The 12,869-nt window shown below is 32.3% G+C and overlaps 1 protein-coding gene across 1 annotated transcript; it reads left to right on the top strand.

Moving 5' to 3' along the window:
* The first annotated feature begins 7,336 nt into the window (after window positions 1-7,336).
* LOC146943153 (Protein kinase superfamily protein) lies at window positions 7,337-11,084 on the top strand. The gene is made up of 7 exons (XM_085757258.1): window positions 7,337-7,971; window positions 8,978-9,082; window positions 9,189-9,311; window positions 9,679-9,849; window positions 9,956-10,085; window positions 10,163-10,372; window positions 10,720-11,084. The coding sequence occupies exons 1-7, from the start codon at window positions 7,481-7,483 to the stop codon at window positions 10,828-10,830; spliced, it is 1,341 nt and encodes a 446-aa protein (XP_085613384.1). The 5' UTR covers window positions 7,337-7,480; the 3' UTR covers window positions 10,831-11,084.
* Window positions 11,085-12,869: the final 1,785 nt, after the last annotated feature.

The following is a 12,869-nucleotide window of genomic DNA, read 5'->3' as shown; positions in this document are numbered from 1 at the left end:
TTAACGATGGAATTGCTTCAGATACACCACTTTATTATCTAGAAATAAAAGAATTTAACAAAAACCTTCAAAAATAAAATAAAAACCATACTATTAACAAATGCTACTTTTATTTGTATAAACGATCCTTCAAAAAAAAAAAAATTGTGTATAAACGAAAAAACGTTTTTTAAAACTAAATATGACGTTTTATTAAAAAAAAAACTAAATATGATGTTATTCTTTTATTAAAATACTGTCCTTGATTGCTTTATAAAAAAATGTTATTCATTTACATATCTAACATCTAAATACCGTTCCGAATAAACACCACAACATGAACGAGAAACAAAACAATGTTACACCAAAACGACGAACCAACCAAACGTCATACTAAGATAACAAGATCACAAAAGGAAACACTAAATATATGTGAAAATACTTATTTAAACAAAATGAATGAAAATACGATCTAGAAGCAAACTATTTTAATTAAAAAAATTATACACATGACATCCTAGTCGCGTGTGCGTTGATTGAGCAAAAATTGGATAAGGGGGTCAAAAGTGCAAAATAAGGTAAACTTAAGGGGCTGATTTGTTATTATTTTTTATAGGGGTCAAAATCGCAAGATTGTGAAACATAAGAGGCCAAAACTACAATTAAACCTAAATTTTTATTAAGACATGCTCATGCCATATCATTTTTAATGTGGGACTCCTACATCCCCTACTCCATGATCGAAAATCTAAAACGTGACTCGATAACGGAAATTTGATAACACGTATTCCAAAGAAACTTGAATACCCTCCGTTACCATTTTAAAATTTTTGGTTTAATCTAATACAACCCTACAAATATGACTGAGGTGATGACTACTCCCACTCATAAACATTTGTTCAAGCCATATAAGTTCAAATGAAAGACTCTTAATAGAGTGTATAGCTAGACAAAACTTATGCTACAGGAAGGAAGTAAATGATCCATTAGACTGGAAACAAGCATGAATTCTGCTCTTCACCCTGCACTTTTCGCTCGCGCCCTGCAGCCATGCCGAAAATACTCCTGCGTTAGTTAACTAACACATGTGTAAATCAAACAATCTTAAATTTACACATGCGTGACTTAAGTCACGCTGCATGAGTTAACTCACACAGGTTATAAACCCAGCGTGAGTTAACTCACGCTAGTCTGTTTTGATCTTTTGTGGTATCTAGAGCTTGACGGTGCTTCAATGTTTATGCTACTTTTAATGCTTATTAGTTATTGTACTTACAAGGTCACTGTTCTGCTTTATAGCTTAAAGATCCTTTTTTTCAATTCAAGGTATGGAATTAAGAAGATCCACGTGGCTTACATATGATGGTTCAAAGGAATTTATTGTGTTTGGTATATTCAATTAGAAGTATAACAACTAGGATTCATTCATCACCGGTGCCTGGTATATTTGAACGTGAATATGTAAAAACATTCTCAATATGAAAAACAATACCAGCGTGAGTTAACTCACGCTGGGTTTATAATCTGCGTGAGTTAACTCATGCAGCGTGACTTAAGTTACGCATGTGTAAATTTAAGACATGTTTGATTTACACGTACGCTAGTTAACTAACGCAGGGGTATTTTCGGCATGGTTGCAGGGCGCGAGCGAAAAGTGCAGGGTGAAGAGCAGAATTCAACAAGCATTTATATTTGGGCCTATAATTGGTTATGTGATGAGACAGTGTTATCGTAGCCTACTGCCCTTGATCCAGATCGAGTTCCACACTTACTTGAACCAACAACAAAAACATGGAAATGGAGCTTTGACAACATCTCTATTTTATCATGCTTCCGCTCATAAAATACTGTTGACTCTGTTGTTTGACTTAGTTAGTTGTCGAGGATGATAGGATTTAGAAGGTAGAGAAGGAGAAGCATGAAAGATATTCAATATACAGGGTGCTTACCGTTAAGAACCTGCTACATGGAGGGTGTGCAAAAAGTGTCTTCTAAGTTCTAAACTAGGCGGAGGCTGCAATTTGACTCTATACATGTGTTGGAGGGTTGGTGGAAAAATTTGCATTTTCTTTTTCATTGTCCCAACACAATGTGCGTTGTTGACAAATAGTGGTGTTGTGGAAGCATGCATTCAATTCCGGCTATGCACAACAATGTCAATGATGTATTTTTTGAAATTCTACGGCATCGGAAGACAACCTTTTTGTTGTTTGTTTGGTGATGATATATGGAGCATTTCAAAGCAACGCAACACCATGGTGCGGAATAAGAAAGTAGACACGTCTCAACAAGTTTGGAATCGAACCATGCATGTTTTAGAAGGTTGACATTTTGCATTTATGTTTGGCCAAGACTGGGAAGCAACACATAAGATACTAGTCAAGTAAGATGGACTGACCCTTCAAAAGAAGATTGACTGAACGAAAAAAATAATTGATATAAATGTAATATTGATGCTTTTATTTTCTGGTTTCTACCCATCATAACTGTGTGAATATTGATGTGTTTGAGACTGTACATACTATCTGAGTAAGATAGACTAAAGCAAAAAAATAACAGGTATAAATGTAATATTGATTCTTCATTTTTTACTCATCATAATCGTGTGAATGTGGCTTGTTTTTGAGAGTTGGTAATGCAGTAGACATTTTTTCGTGCCAAAATTTTGTGGATTTCTCCACTATGTACGGTTGATGAAGGTGATGCCTATGAGCCTCTGCTTGCTTTAAAATGAGTTCATGATCTTCAATTGAAGCCTCTTGTGAATTCTAGTTAGATTTAAAACGTGTTTTAGACCGGTTTAGTCTATACCAAAATGTAAATATTGATATTTGTACAACTATTTGTGACAATGCAACTTTGATGACAACTTTCATTTTCTCTCTTCCTATTAATATAGAGAAAAAAGAAAGAGAAATAATAAGAATAATAATGTGAGTATGAGAGAGAAAATTGTCATAAAATGGTTGTACAAATATCATTTCTCAAATATAAATGAGGATACACTCTTTTGAGTTGAATTTTTTCCTAAATCATATTTCATTTTACAATATCAACGAATCACTAATGCTTATTTCCCAAATATATTTTTGTAAAATAATTTATAAAAGTACTTTTCGATATAACATTAACTACATTTCTTAATTCCCAAAGATATTTCACATAAAATTGTTTTTTTAAGAAGCCCTAATTCACATAAAATTGTTTTTTTTAAGAAGTCACACCTGCCCATTAAATTGGCACCGAGGAGAATCGAACATGATATCTTGAAAGGAACACATTCCAAAGGTCTCAAGACAACACTATCAGACCAACTTAAGTGGGTTTATTCACATAAAATCGTTAAAGTGACATATAATTGGGACAAAATTAATCCAAACTCTTTCTCTCTTTTCTCCTTCCCAAACCTTAGTCGTCACAATTTTTCTTCCTCTTGATCTACTGAAGAGGGGTGATTTAAAGTCAAATTTAACCCAAAATCACCCCCGCCAAATTGTTTATCTTTCACTTTTAGTTAAATAAGCAATTTCCACATGTTTTCAGTTTTCTTTTTCATTTGTTTTGTGATTTTATCGTCGTAGCACGACTCTATTTTTTTTTGTTTTTCCGTCTTTGTACTTTGTGTTTTTGATTTTCCATCTTAGTGCAGTGTTGATCAAGTGCAAATCTATTGGGTGACTTTGACATCGTCAACGTTGCAAATCGTGAGAAATGAGTGTTCCGAAAATTTAAATATAGTCGTACTTGCATGCAGGCATATATACTCTTCCGTTTTATGTTATTAATATAGATGTCGTGAGTTTGTTTACAAATTCATCTTTTCTGTTTTTAATGACTTTAAATCGATATAGTCTATTAATTTAAATGAATGAATATTGTTTATTTTTGTAAAAAGATAATAATTTGGGACATAAAATATAAACGATCATTTATTTGTAGATATATTTAAAATTACTATCAACTTTCTTAAGTGATATGCTCATACATCCTCTTGTTACTATTACAAATAAAAATCAACATTTTAGATTCATTCAATTAATAATGTATGTTGTCTTTATAATAGACCACATACATAATTTAATAAATGAATTTAAAATGTTCCTAATTTTTGCTTATATTTAAGCATAGATACTCCATCTGTCCCAAATTATAAGCAAAAAAAACTAATTTTCTTTGTCCCAAATTATAAGCAAAAAAGACCAACTTTTATCATACTCCCTCCGTCCCTATATGTAAACCCCCTTTGTCTTTTTCACATTTCTTAAGAAAAGTTGTTAGTGTAATTAATGTGTCTATTTTGTGTGTTAATATTACCAAATTATCCTTTGTTTGTATGTGTATTAAATTTGACTTTACATATATCAAGACAAGTTAGTAGTTAATTAGGGGTATGTTTAGGAAAAAAATAATAAATGCATCTAGTAATTTGAAAATGAGTTTACATTTAGGGACAAAAATAAAATTAAATGGGTGATTACATATAGGGACGGAGAGAGTATTTAATTATATTGTTTCAAAAAATTATCTTTTCCAAAGGAAAATTAAATGCAAAGTACATTCAATTTTCTCTCTCTTTCATTTTCTCAATAACCAATAACCAATGAAAATTGTTTTTACATCTTCCTATAAAATTTATTTCAAAAATAACATAAGAAACTATGTTGCAAACTACTATGTTTTGATTTTTTTTAATAAATGTGATTTTATTTATTTTTGCTTATAATATGGAACGGAAGGAGTATAGTAAATTCAAGACCTAGAGTAAATGGAAAAATCAAATCGAACTGAAAGTTGTACTCCCTTCGGTCATATTTATAAGCAAAAAATAATTTTTTAGGTACATTGAATAATTAATGTATCCGATCACATTTATGGGTTAGATACATTAATTATTAAATGTATTTAAAAAGTTTTTTTTGTTTATAAATGTGATCGGAGGGAATACAATGTGGAGACCTTAATATGGATATTTTGAAAGTACAATTGAACTATGGAAGTGAGACTTCAATTTGTCCGACAACAACATTCAATACCCAGTAGTAAGGCAGCTAGCAGCCCAGATATTTCACGTATTCCGAGTTTCCCATTAATATCTAAAATTTACTCCGACCCGCGTCGCCAGCTTTGCTTTTCCCAACCTCACCTGATACAATGCAATCCCCATCACTACCGAAACTTCATGCAACAATTCAATACCCAATTCTTGAGTAATGTTATTTGAAGAATAAAAAATTAAAAATGTTAACGAGTGTCTTTCTAGCACTTTTTAAAGACCATGAGTAAGAAATATTTATGAAAATGCATGTAATCATTACATTAGTTAGTTTAAAGTGTATCCCAGAATACTCGTTAACAAAATCCATAAAAAATTCACAATTTTTAAGATAATATTTTTCTTTTGAAACAAAAATGATAAAGAGAACAAAGGACCTAAGAACAAGTCCTCTTGGGAGAGAGACACTCATTTTTTTTCTACTTTACAAACCAAAACACTTATTTATTTTTTTTAGGTTAAACTAAAACACTTTTTAAATATTTTGTACCAAAAAAAAAAAAAAACTAAAACACTTTTAAACTACTGACTATTGGAAGTTGTATAAGAGGACACTCTATTTCAAAATGAATATATTTAAAAATTTTACACATTAAAAATGTAATAATTAGAAAAAAGAGAATAAATTTTTACTAAAACTATTCCCATTAACACAAAATAGATAAACGAAAATTGTTATATTTGATTCAAATTTTGAATCAAATGCATCAACCATTTTTACATACTTTTAGTGTGTAATAAACTCACGGGATATTTTTAAATGTTACCGGTAGCACTAATACAAGTAAGTTTTGGTAAGTAACGTAGTGCACTAATTTTGCCACATCCTCACCATAATCCTACATTAATTCTATATTAAGTAGACAAAATCCATGATTCAAAACTCAGTTTTATTTCTTGGCCTTGGGCTGTAAATGTAAATCCGACACCGGAGCTGGAGTTTGAAACTAGATTAGTTGGTGAAACAAAATGCCAAGCAAGTATGCAGAATATAGTATGTCCTAACAAATCGTTTGGTGGCGAGTTACTTTGGATAATTACGTTTACGTGGAATCCAGGTTCAGTCACTTGACACTTTGACAAACATATATAGAGCCAAGAGAGACCCTTTCACCATATCAAAATGGATGAGTACGTTTGAACTTCCACAGGATATTAATTCACTGGTTCCAAATCAAAGTGGCATTGAAAAATACTAATGTTGATGTACTGTTTCTAACACTTTTTTTATTTCCAATTCAACCCTTGGCACTATTATTGTACTATCATTTTATTGTTAATTAATTAATACTCCGTAGTACATGATAATGATGCTGTATTAAACACGCAATAATTTATTAAATAAACATTCTGCATTATTCTACAGCTGAATTGTTTTTTTAAGAAGCAAATAGAAAACTCTACCAGGTAATACACGTGATATTATTGACTCAATAAGAAAGAGACTATCATGTACTAGTAAAAAATAGAAAGGGACTGTATGATTAAAACTTAATCAGTTAATCCCTATGTCGAATGCACACTTCACATTAATGTATCTCTACCTATAGTAACCGAGCTTGCATTTCACCATTGGAAGAACCAACTAAAACAAAAGGAAATTGCTATGTATAATGAAAGATTTTTCTCAGATCCATCGCAGCAAGTGTGATTTAATTACATAGCACACTATCGCTACCTATATGATTTTCTATCAATCCAGAATTGAAATGTGGACAAAATTATTTTGCCATTTCATGCTTCTCTATACACATAGTAAGTCTCTCTTGAATTATTCATTCGCTTGATATAGCAATATGGCATCACTCAAAACAAAAATTATATGTAGTCAATTATTTTTTGTTAATTAACAATGTTAAATATTAGATTCAAAGTTTTGTGAAAAAAATTGATGCAAAGTTTTGTCATATTGCACACTACTAGTCTTACTATATGATACAGAAAGTTTGAAGACCCAAGTGTCCCCCTTAAAATAGATACAAATGTCTGTATTGATATACTTCAATTTGGTTACTTCAAAATTCAAACTATTATATTATAGTATAATGTACCTACGTGTAATTAAATATCCATGTCATATCACATGTTGTTGTCAATGTCCATTTTTTCATAAGATTAATTTGCACTCCCCCAGTCCCCACGTCATGCAGCTCCCTAAATACCTGGGCACTGATTCTGAATCTGATTAATTATGAGTGGCATTTAAGTAAATATAATCACATCCAAGTCCTAAAAGTAACAACAGTAGTAATACTGTAGTTTCCTTTCGCTTTTGTAATATCCGTTGGTGAAAGTTGAAACTTCACTTTTCTCAATATTCTCTCTTCTCTTCTTTTTCTTTTCCTTTCTCTTTTCCTTTTCTTTCTTCTTTGTTTCTTCATTAGAATTTTTTCACCAACCAAACATTCTCACATTTTCACTTCCGATTCCACCGGAGCTAGCATAGCAATGGCACCTTCCGCCAATTCTTCCGGCGGTGCTGTGCCGTTGCTGACCACCTCCATCGCAGGTCTCAAATTCTACATCTTAGTCCTCATTTTCGTCGCAATTGTAGTCACAATCATTCTCATCACCGTTCTCTGCATTCGCCGGAACAGAACCTCAAAGAAGAGCAAAATGCGGCGAGTGAAGCATAGTTCAGGAACTATTCCACTCGTTTCTAAGGAGATCGTGGAGGTGATCAAGATCGAACAAGTTGACGGTGATGAATCGTCGAGGATGAAGAGTGAGATCGAAGAGAGTAGTAGTGTGTCGGTGGAATCACCGTCGCCGTCAGCGAACATAGGGTGGGGTCGATGGTATAGTTTGAAGGAATTGGAGAATGCGACGGATGGATTTGCGGAAGGGAACGTGATAGGAGAAGGAGGATATGGAATTGTATACAGAGGAATTCTTCAAGATGGTTCTATTGTTGCTGTCAAGAATCTTCTCAACAATAAGTATGTTATTGCTAATTAATTCACATTTCCCATTTTCATTCTTATAGAGTACAGTAAATTGTTGTTTTATCTATAGTAAAAATTTAATAAATTTCTCGCAACCCAATTTAGTTCTAGATAACAAATAACAAATAATAATACTCAAATTACAATCTGATAAGGGACTAAGTTGATCTCTGGCGAAGATGCCAGGGACTACTGGCAAGAAAATTGACCCGCAAGAAAACTGCGAGAGACTAAAATAAAATTTTACTCTAAACTCATGTTAATTTGTTATTGAGTTAATCATTTGTTCTTTTTTTCTGAGAAATATTGAGTTAATCATTTGTTCACTTGATGAATATGACTAGAAACAGTTACTATAGGAATAGTAAACGGTCACTTAGTTCTTCTTTACTTTATTTTTCTTTTTTTTTTTTTTTTTTTTGAGGGAGGGATTTATTTTTCTTCTTTTAAATAAGGTATTTTCCTTTTTGAGCTGATCTCGGTAATTTTACCTTTCTCTTTATCTACTTTCACTTTTGAATTATTTATCTTATTCGTGATTTTTTTTATAGCTCAACTTTTTCTTTACAGTCATATTGACATTGTCTTACTCCCTACAAAAACTTTAGTCTAAATATATTTAATCATCTATTATAAAAAATATAAAAGTTGATATTTCAAAAATAGTCATTGTGATAATAATAATAATGACATAAGAATGAAGTAATTAATAAAAAAATGGCATAAGAATGAAGTAATTAAAAAAATTAAGAATTTCTACTTTTGTTGCTTCATTACTTCCTTAAATTGAGCTTGCGTGAGTGCAAACCGTTGAAATCTCCATGATAAATTAAAGAAATATTGCAAGATATCCAAACTAAGAAGAAATTGAGCATTTTTATTTTGCACACAACTTTGCTCTGCAGTACTATATCAAGATGTTATGCTTTACCTCAAAATGTTGATAACTTTGCTCTGCTATGGTATGCTGAAAATTCATGTGCATTATTGTAATAATTAGAGGTCAAGCAGAGAAAGAGTTTAAAGTGGAAGTTGAAGCCATTGGAAAAGTGAGGCATAAGAATTTGGTTGGGTTAGTTGGATATTGTGCAGAAGGTGCTAAAAGGCAAGTATTATGTTTATTACATGACTGTTATTCTTTTGATTTAAGGTTTTTCAAATGAAGAAACTTCCTATAAATTCTGTCTAAAGCGATTTTGCTGACTATACAGGATGCTTGTTTACGAATATGTTGACAATGGAAATTTAGAGCAGTGGCTGCATGGTGATGTAGGACCTGTTAGCCCCTTGACTTGGGATATACGAATGAAGATTGCTGTTGGGACTGCAAAAGGGTGTGTTTATTGAGTTCTTTGCTCGTTTTATCGAGTTTATATCTTAAATTATCCGTATTAGTGTATCACCCACGTTACCTTCACATGCATTTATGATAATAATACTTGTCAACTGAGATATTGACTATATATATTTTTATAACAACAGGAATGTATTTTTATGAGTTATCAATGTCATGCTCCAATAGAAAAACAATAATAAACAAAGCCTTAATTGGTTTCAGAGACCAATTAAACTATATCATAATATCCTATCATGAATCATATCCAATGACACACTGTTATGATGCTTCATAGTTGTGGAATTCCCATTAACTTATATATGTTTTTATAGAATATTAATTAACTTTTCTACATTATGAAACAGGCTAGCCTATTTGCACGAAGGCTTAGAACCCAAAGTTGTCCACCGAGACGTAAAATCAAGTAACATTCTTTTAGACAAAAAATGGCATGCTAAAGTATCAGACTTTGGACTCGCCAAGCTCTTAGGGTCTGGGAAAAGCTATGTGACAACACGTGTAATGGGGACATTTGGGTTAGTTCTTTCTTTTCCTGGCCTCAGTTATTTTGTAATAATCTCTTTACTGTATATGAGTGATATTTTACTATATTATTTCTTCCCACAAACAATTTTTCTGCAGATATGTTTCACCCGAGTATGCAAGCACAGGTATGCTTAATGAGGGCAGCGATGTGTATAGTTTTGGGATTCTACTCATGGAGCTAGTTACAGGAAGAAGTCCCATTGATTATTCTAGAGCACCTGCAGAGGTGAATCCAGGATTTCTTTACAGCATTCCTTGGAATTGTAAGAAGTCTTACGTCTCTTTTTGTTTGGTTTGCTTCAGATGAACTTGGTTGATTGGTTTAAGGGAATGGTAGCAAGTCGTCGTGGCGAGGAGCTAGTTGATCCTTTGATCGAGATTCAGCCTTCTCCAAGATCTTTGAAGCGAGCTTTGCTGGTTTGTCTTCGTTGTATAGATTTGGATGCCAATAAGCGACCAAAGATGGGTCAAATTGTTCATATGCTTGAGGCAGATGATTTTCCCTTCCGTTCTGTAAGCCTTAAGTTTTAGCGTCTCCATATTATAAGAAAATACATAAGTTACGCACACACGCTTAGTTTTGAAACTATATGGAAATGAGTTACCTAGATTAACTTCTTAGCGTCTTCCATATTATAGTTTTGAAACTATAAGAAAAATTAACTTCTTAGTTGTGCCCTGAAATACATGTTTGTGCTCAGTACATAAAGTACATGTGCTCATTAGTTAAAGTATATGCCATGTTCACCTACACCAGTTACTAATACTATGAAAATTTAAAATATTATTATCTACACCACATCTTTGGCAGGATATTCAGTAAAATAGTTCTTTATATGATTTTGTTTCCTTGTTGATAGGAACTTCGAACTAGAGAGAAAGATCCTGTTCCCTCTCAAGTAGACCTTTCCAGAAAGGTTCCGTATCCAACAAGACATGTGGAGCCCGTGAATAAAGCGAGCTGGAGATGATTGTTTGTTGCAATGACCATGGCAGCCTTGGATTGCAAATTACTAGTTCTAATGAAGTTCAACTTGTTATGAAAAAAGTCAGAAGCCATTGTGCATATCTTATATTACCATGTAGTTAACAGTTATTTTTCTTTAGGTCTTAACATATTTTGTTTGCATTATCTTGTGAATAAACAAGCTCTGTAAATATTTATCTCTCATGATATATCAATTTTATTAGTCTGAATAAGATGATATTTCTGCAATATTGCTTATATTATTTATTCATGGATTTTATTATTTGTACTTTATATTTGGTTGGAATGATTTAGGGTCTCTTCTTTCTTAGGCGCTCTGTGTTGTAAAATATTGTTCACCAATGCTTCAAATCACAAACAAAGCAACCACAACCGATAACTTCAACAATCTCGAACAAAGTCGAAACATCTATAATCACAAACCATGAGTCTAGAGCACAAACAACAAGAATTAGAAAATAACTATGAATATTGATAAACATGAGCCGTGTAAACTCAAAGATTTATTCACCCAAGACGAACATGCTCTTCTGCCCGCGAACTCATGATTTATTCACCTTTGCCCCACATTATCAGCTTGGATTTCAGCAATGCTTGAATACCGTGTTTTTTTTGTCTAAGATCAAATAACTTGAAAGGTAGCTTTACTCAAAATATGTATATCAACTTTCATCAGCAGCCTGTCAAGATAGATTCAAAATTGTTTGAATCACATGAAGACAATGTCCCTCATTATAAGTCATATGTTTCGGGTGAACCCCCCTCAAAACTAACCTTGTCCTTTCCCAGTTTCCTATGTCAATAATACGACAATAACTTATTACACAGAGTTTCTAAAAGCACCCACCTACATCACCTTGAAGTACTTAGCAACAGGGGTTACATTTGAAAGTAAGCATACCTCCTCTCCAAGTCATGAACTTGGAGGCATGCTTGTTTTCAATGTGTTGACCGCTTGTAAGATCTGATCTATGTGATGTTAGTCATAAAGACTTTTAACCACTATAAAACTATATACAAAACACAGTTTGTTTGTTTTTTGTGGTCAAAGAAAACACAAAAGTTGCAACCTTATGAAACAAATAAATTTAGGGTTAATTAAGTTTTTAGTCCCTATAAATATTCACAGTTTTGTTTTTAGTCCCTACAAAATAAAATCACAATTTTTAGTCCCTGTGGCATTTTCCTTAAGCATTTTAGGGACCAAAAATGTTGATGAAAATTTTTGTAAGGACTAAAAATGCTGATGGAAAAAATTTATAGGGACTAAAAATACTGATGAAATTTTTTAGAGGGACTAAAAAGTGTGATTTTATTTTATAGGGATTAAAAACAAAATTCTGAATATTTACAGGGACCAATTACTTAATTAACCCATAAATTTAAGCATCATATTAACAAGCAAGTAATTACTACAGGGCAGTTTCTGAGATTTTGATGGCCTATGACAAACCTATAATTTGGGTCATAAATAATGCATATATAAAAAAAAATTAAATTTCCAAAATATGAAAATAATTTGCTTGAAGAGGATGGTTTTTACTATATTAAGATATTATCTAACAAAAAAATTATAAATAGGACAACAAAGGATTAAACCTATTATTAACAACCACACATCCCTTTAGAATATAAGTAATTTTTTTAGGGCATAATGAACCCCTAATTTTACTTTGTTAGGGTCCAAATTCCGCGCTATTTTTTAGGATCTAGAATGGCCCCCCTACTCGCCTGCCTCAGATACGGTCCTGAATTACCCTTGGCAACAATCAAACAAAAATTTCATTTCACTTTCATTTCACATAAGCCCAAATACCTCATTAAATATGCTTCTTCACAAAGCCTATCGATCATCACATCATATATTTGTAATAAACTATTCATACTTTGCTTGGTTTTTTTTGGTGGTCGGGGTTCGAACCCCGGACCTTGCATATTTTATGCATTTGTCCCTACCAACTGAGCTAAGCTCACGAAGACCTTTGCTTAGTTTAGTTTCATGATAAAAGGGACAATAATCAC

This window comes from Medicago sativa, chromosome 3 (assembly GCF_051527215.1).
Source record: "Medicago sativa cultivar Bolivia chromosome 3, Bolivia_mono, whole genome shotgun sequence".
Lineage (NCBI taxonomy): Eukaryota > Viridiplantae > Streptophyta > Magnoliopsida > Fabales > Fabaceae > Medicago > Medicago sativa.
The sequence above is the reverse complement of the archived record's forward strand: the minus strand, read 5'-3'. Positions and strand labels throughout refer to the sequence as shown.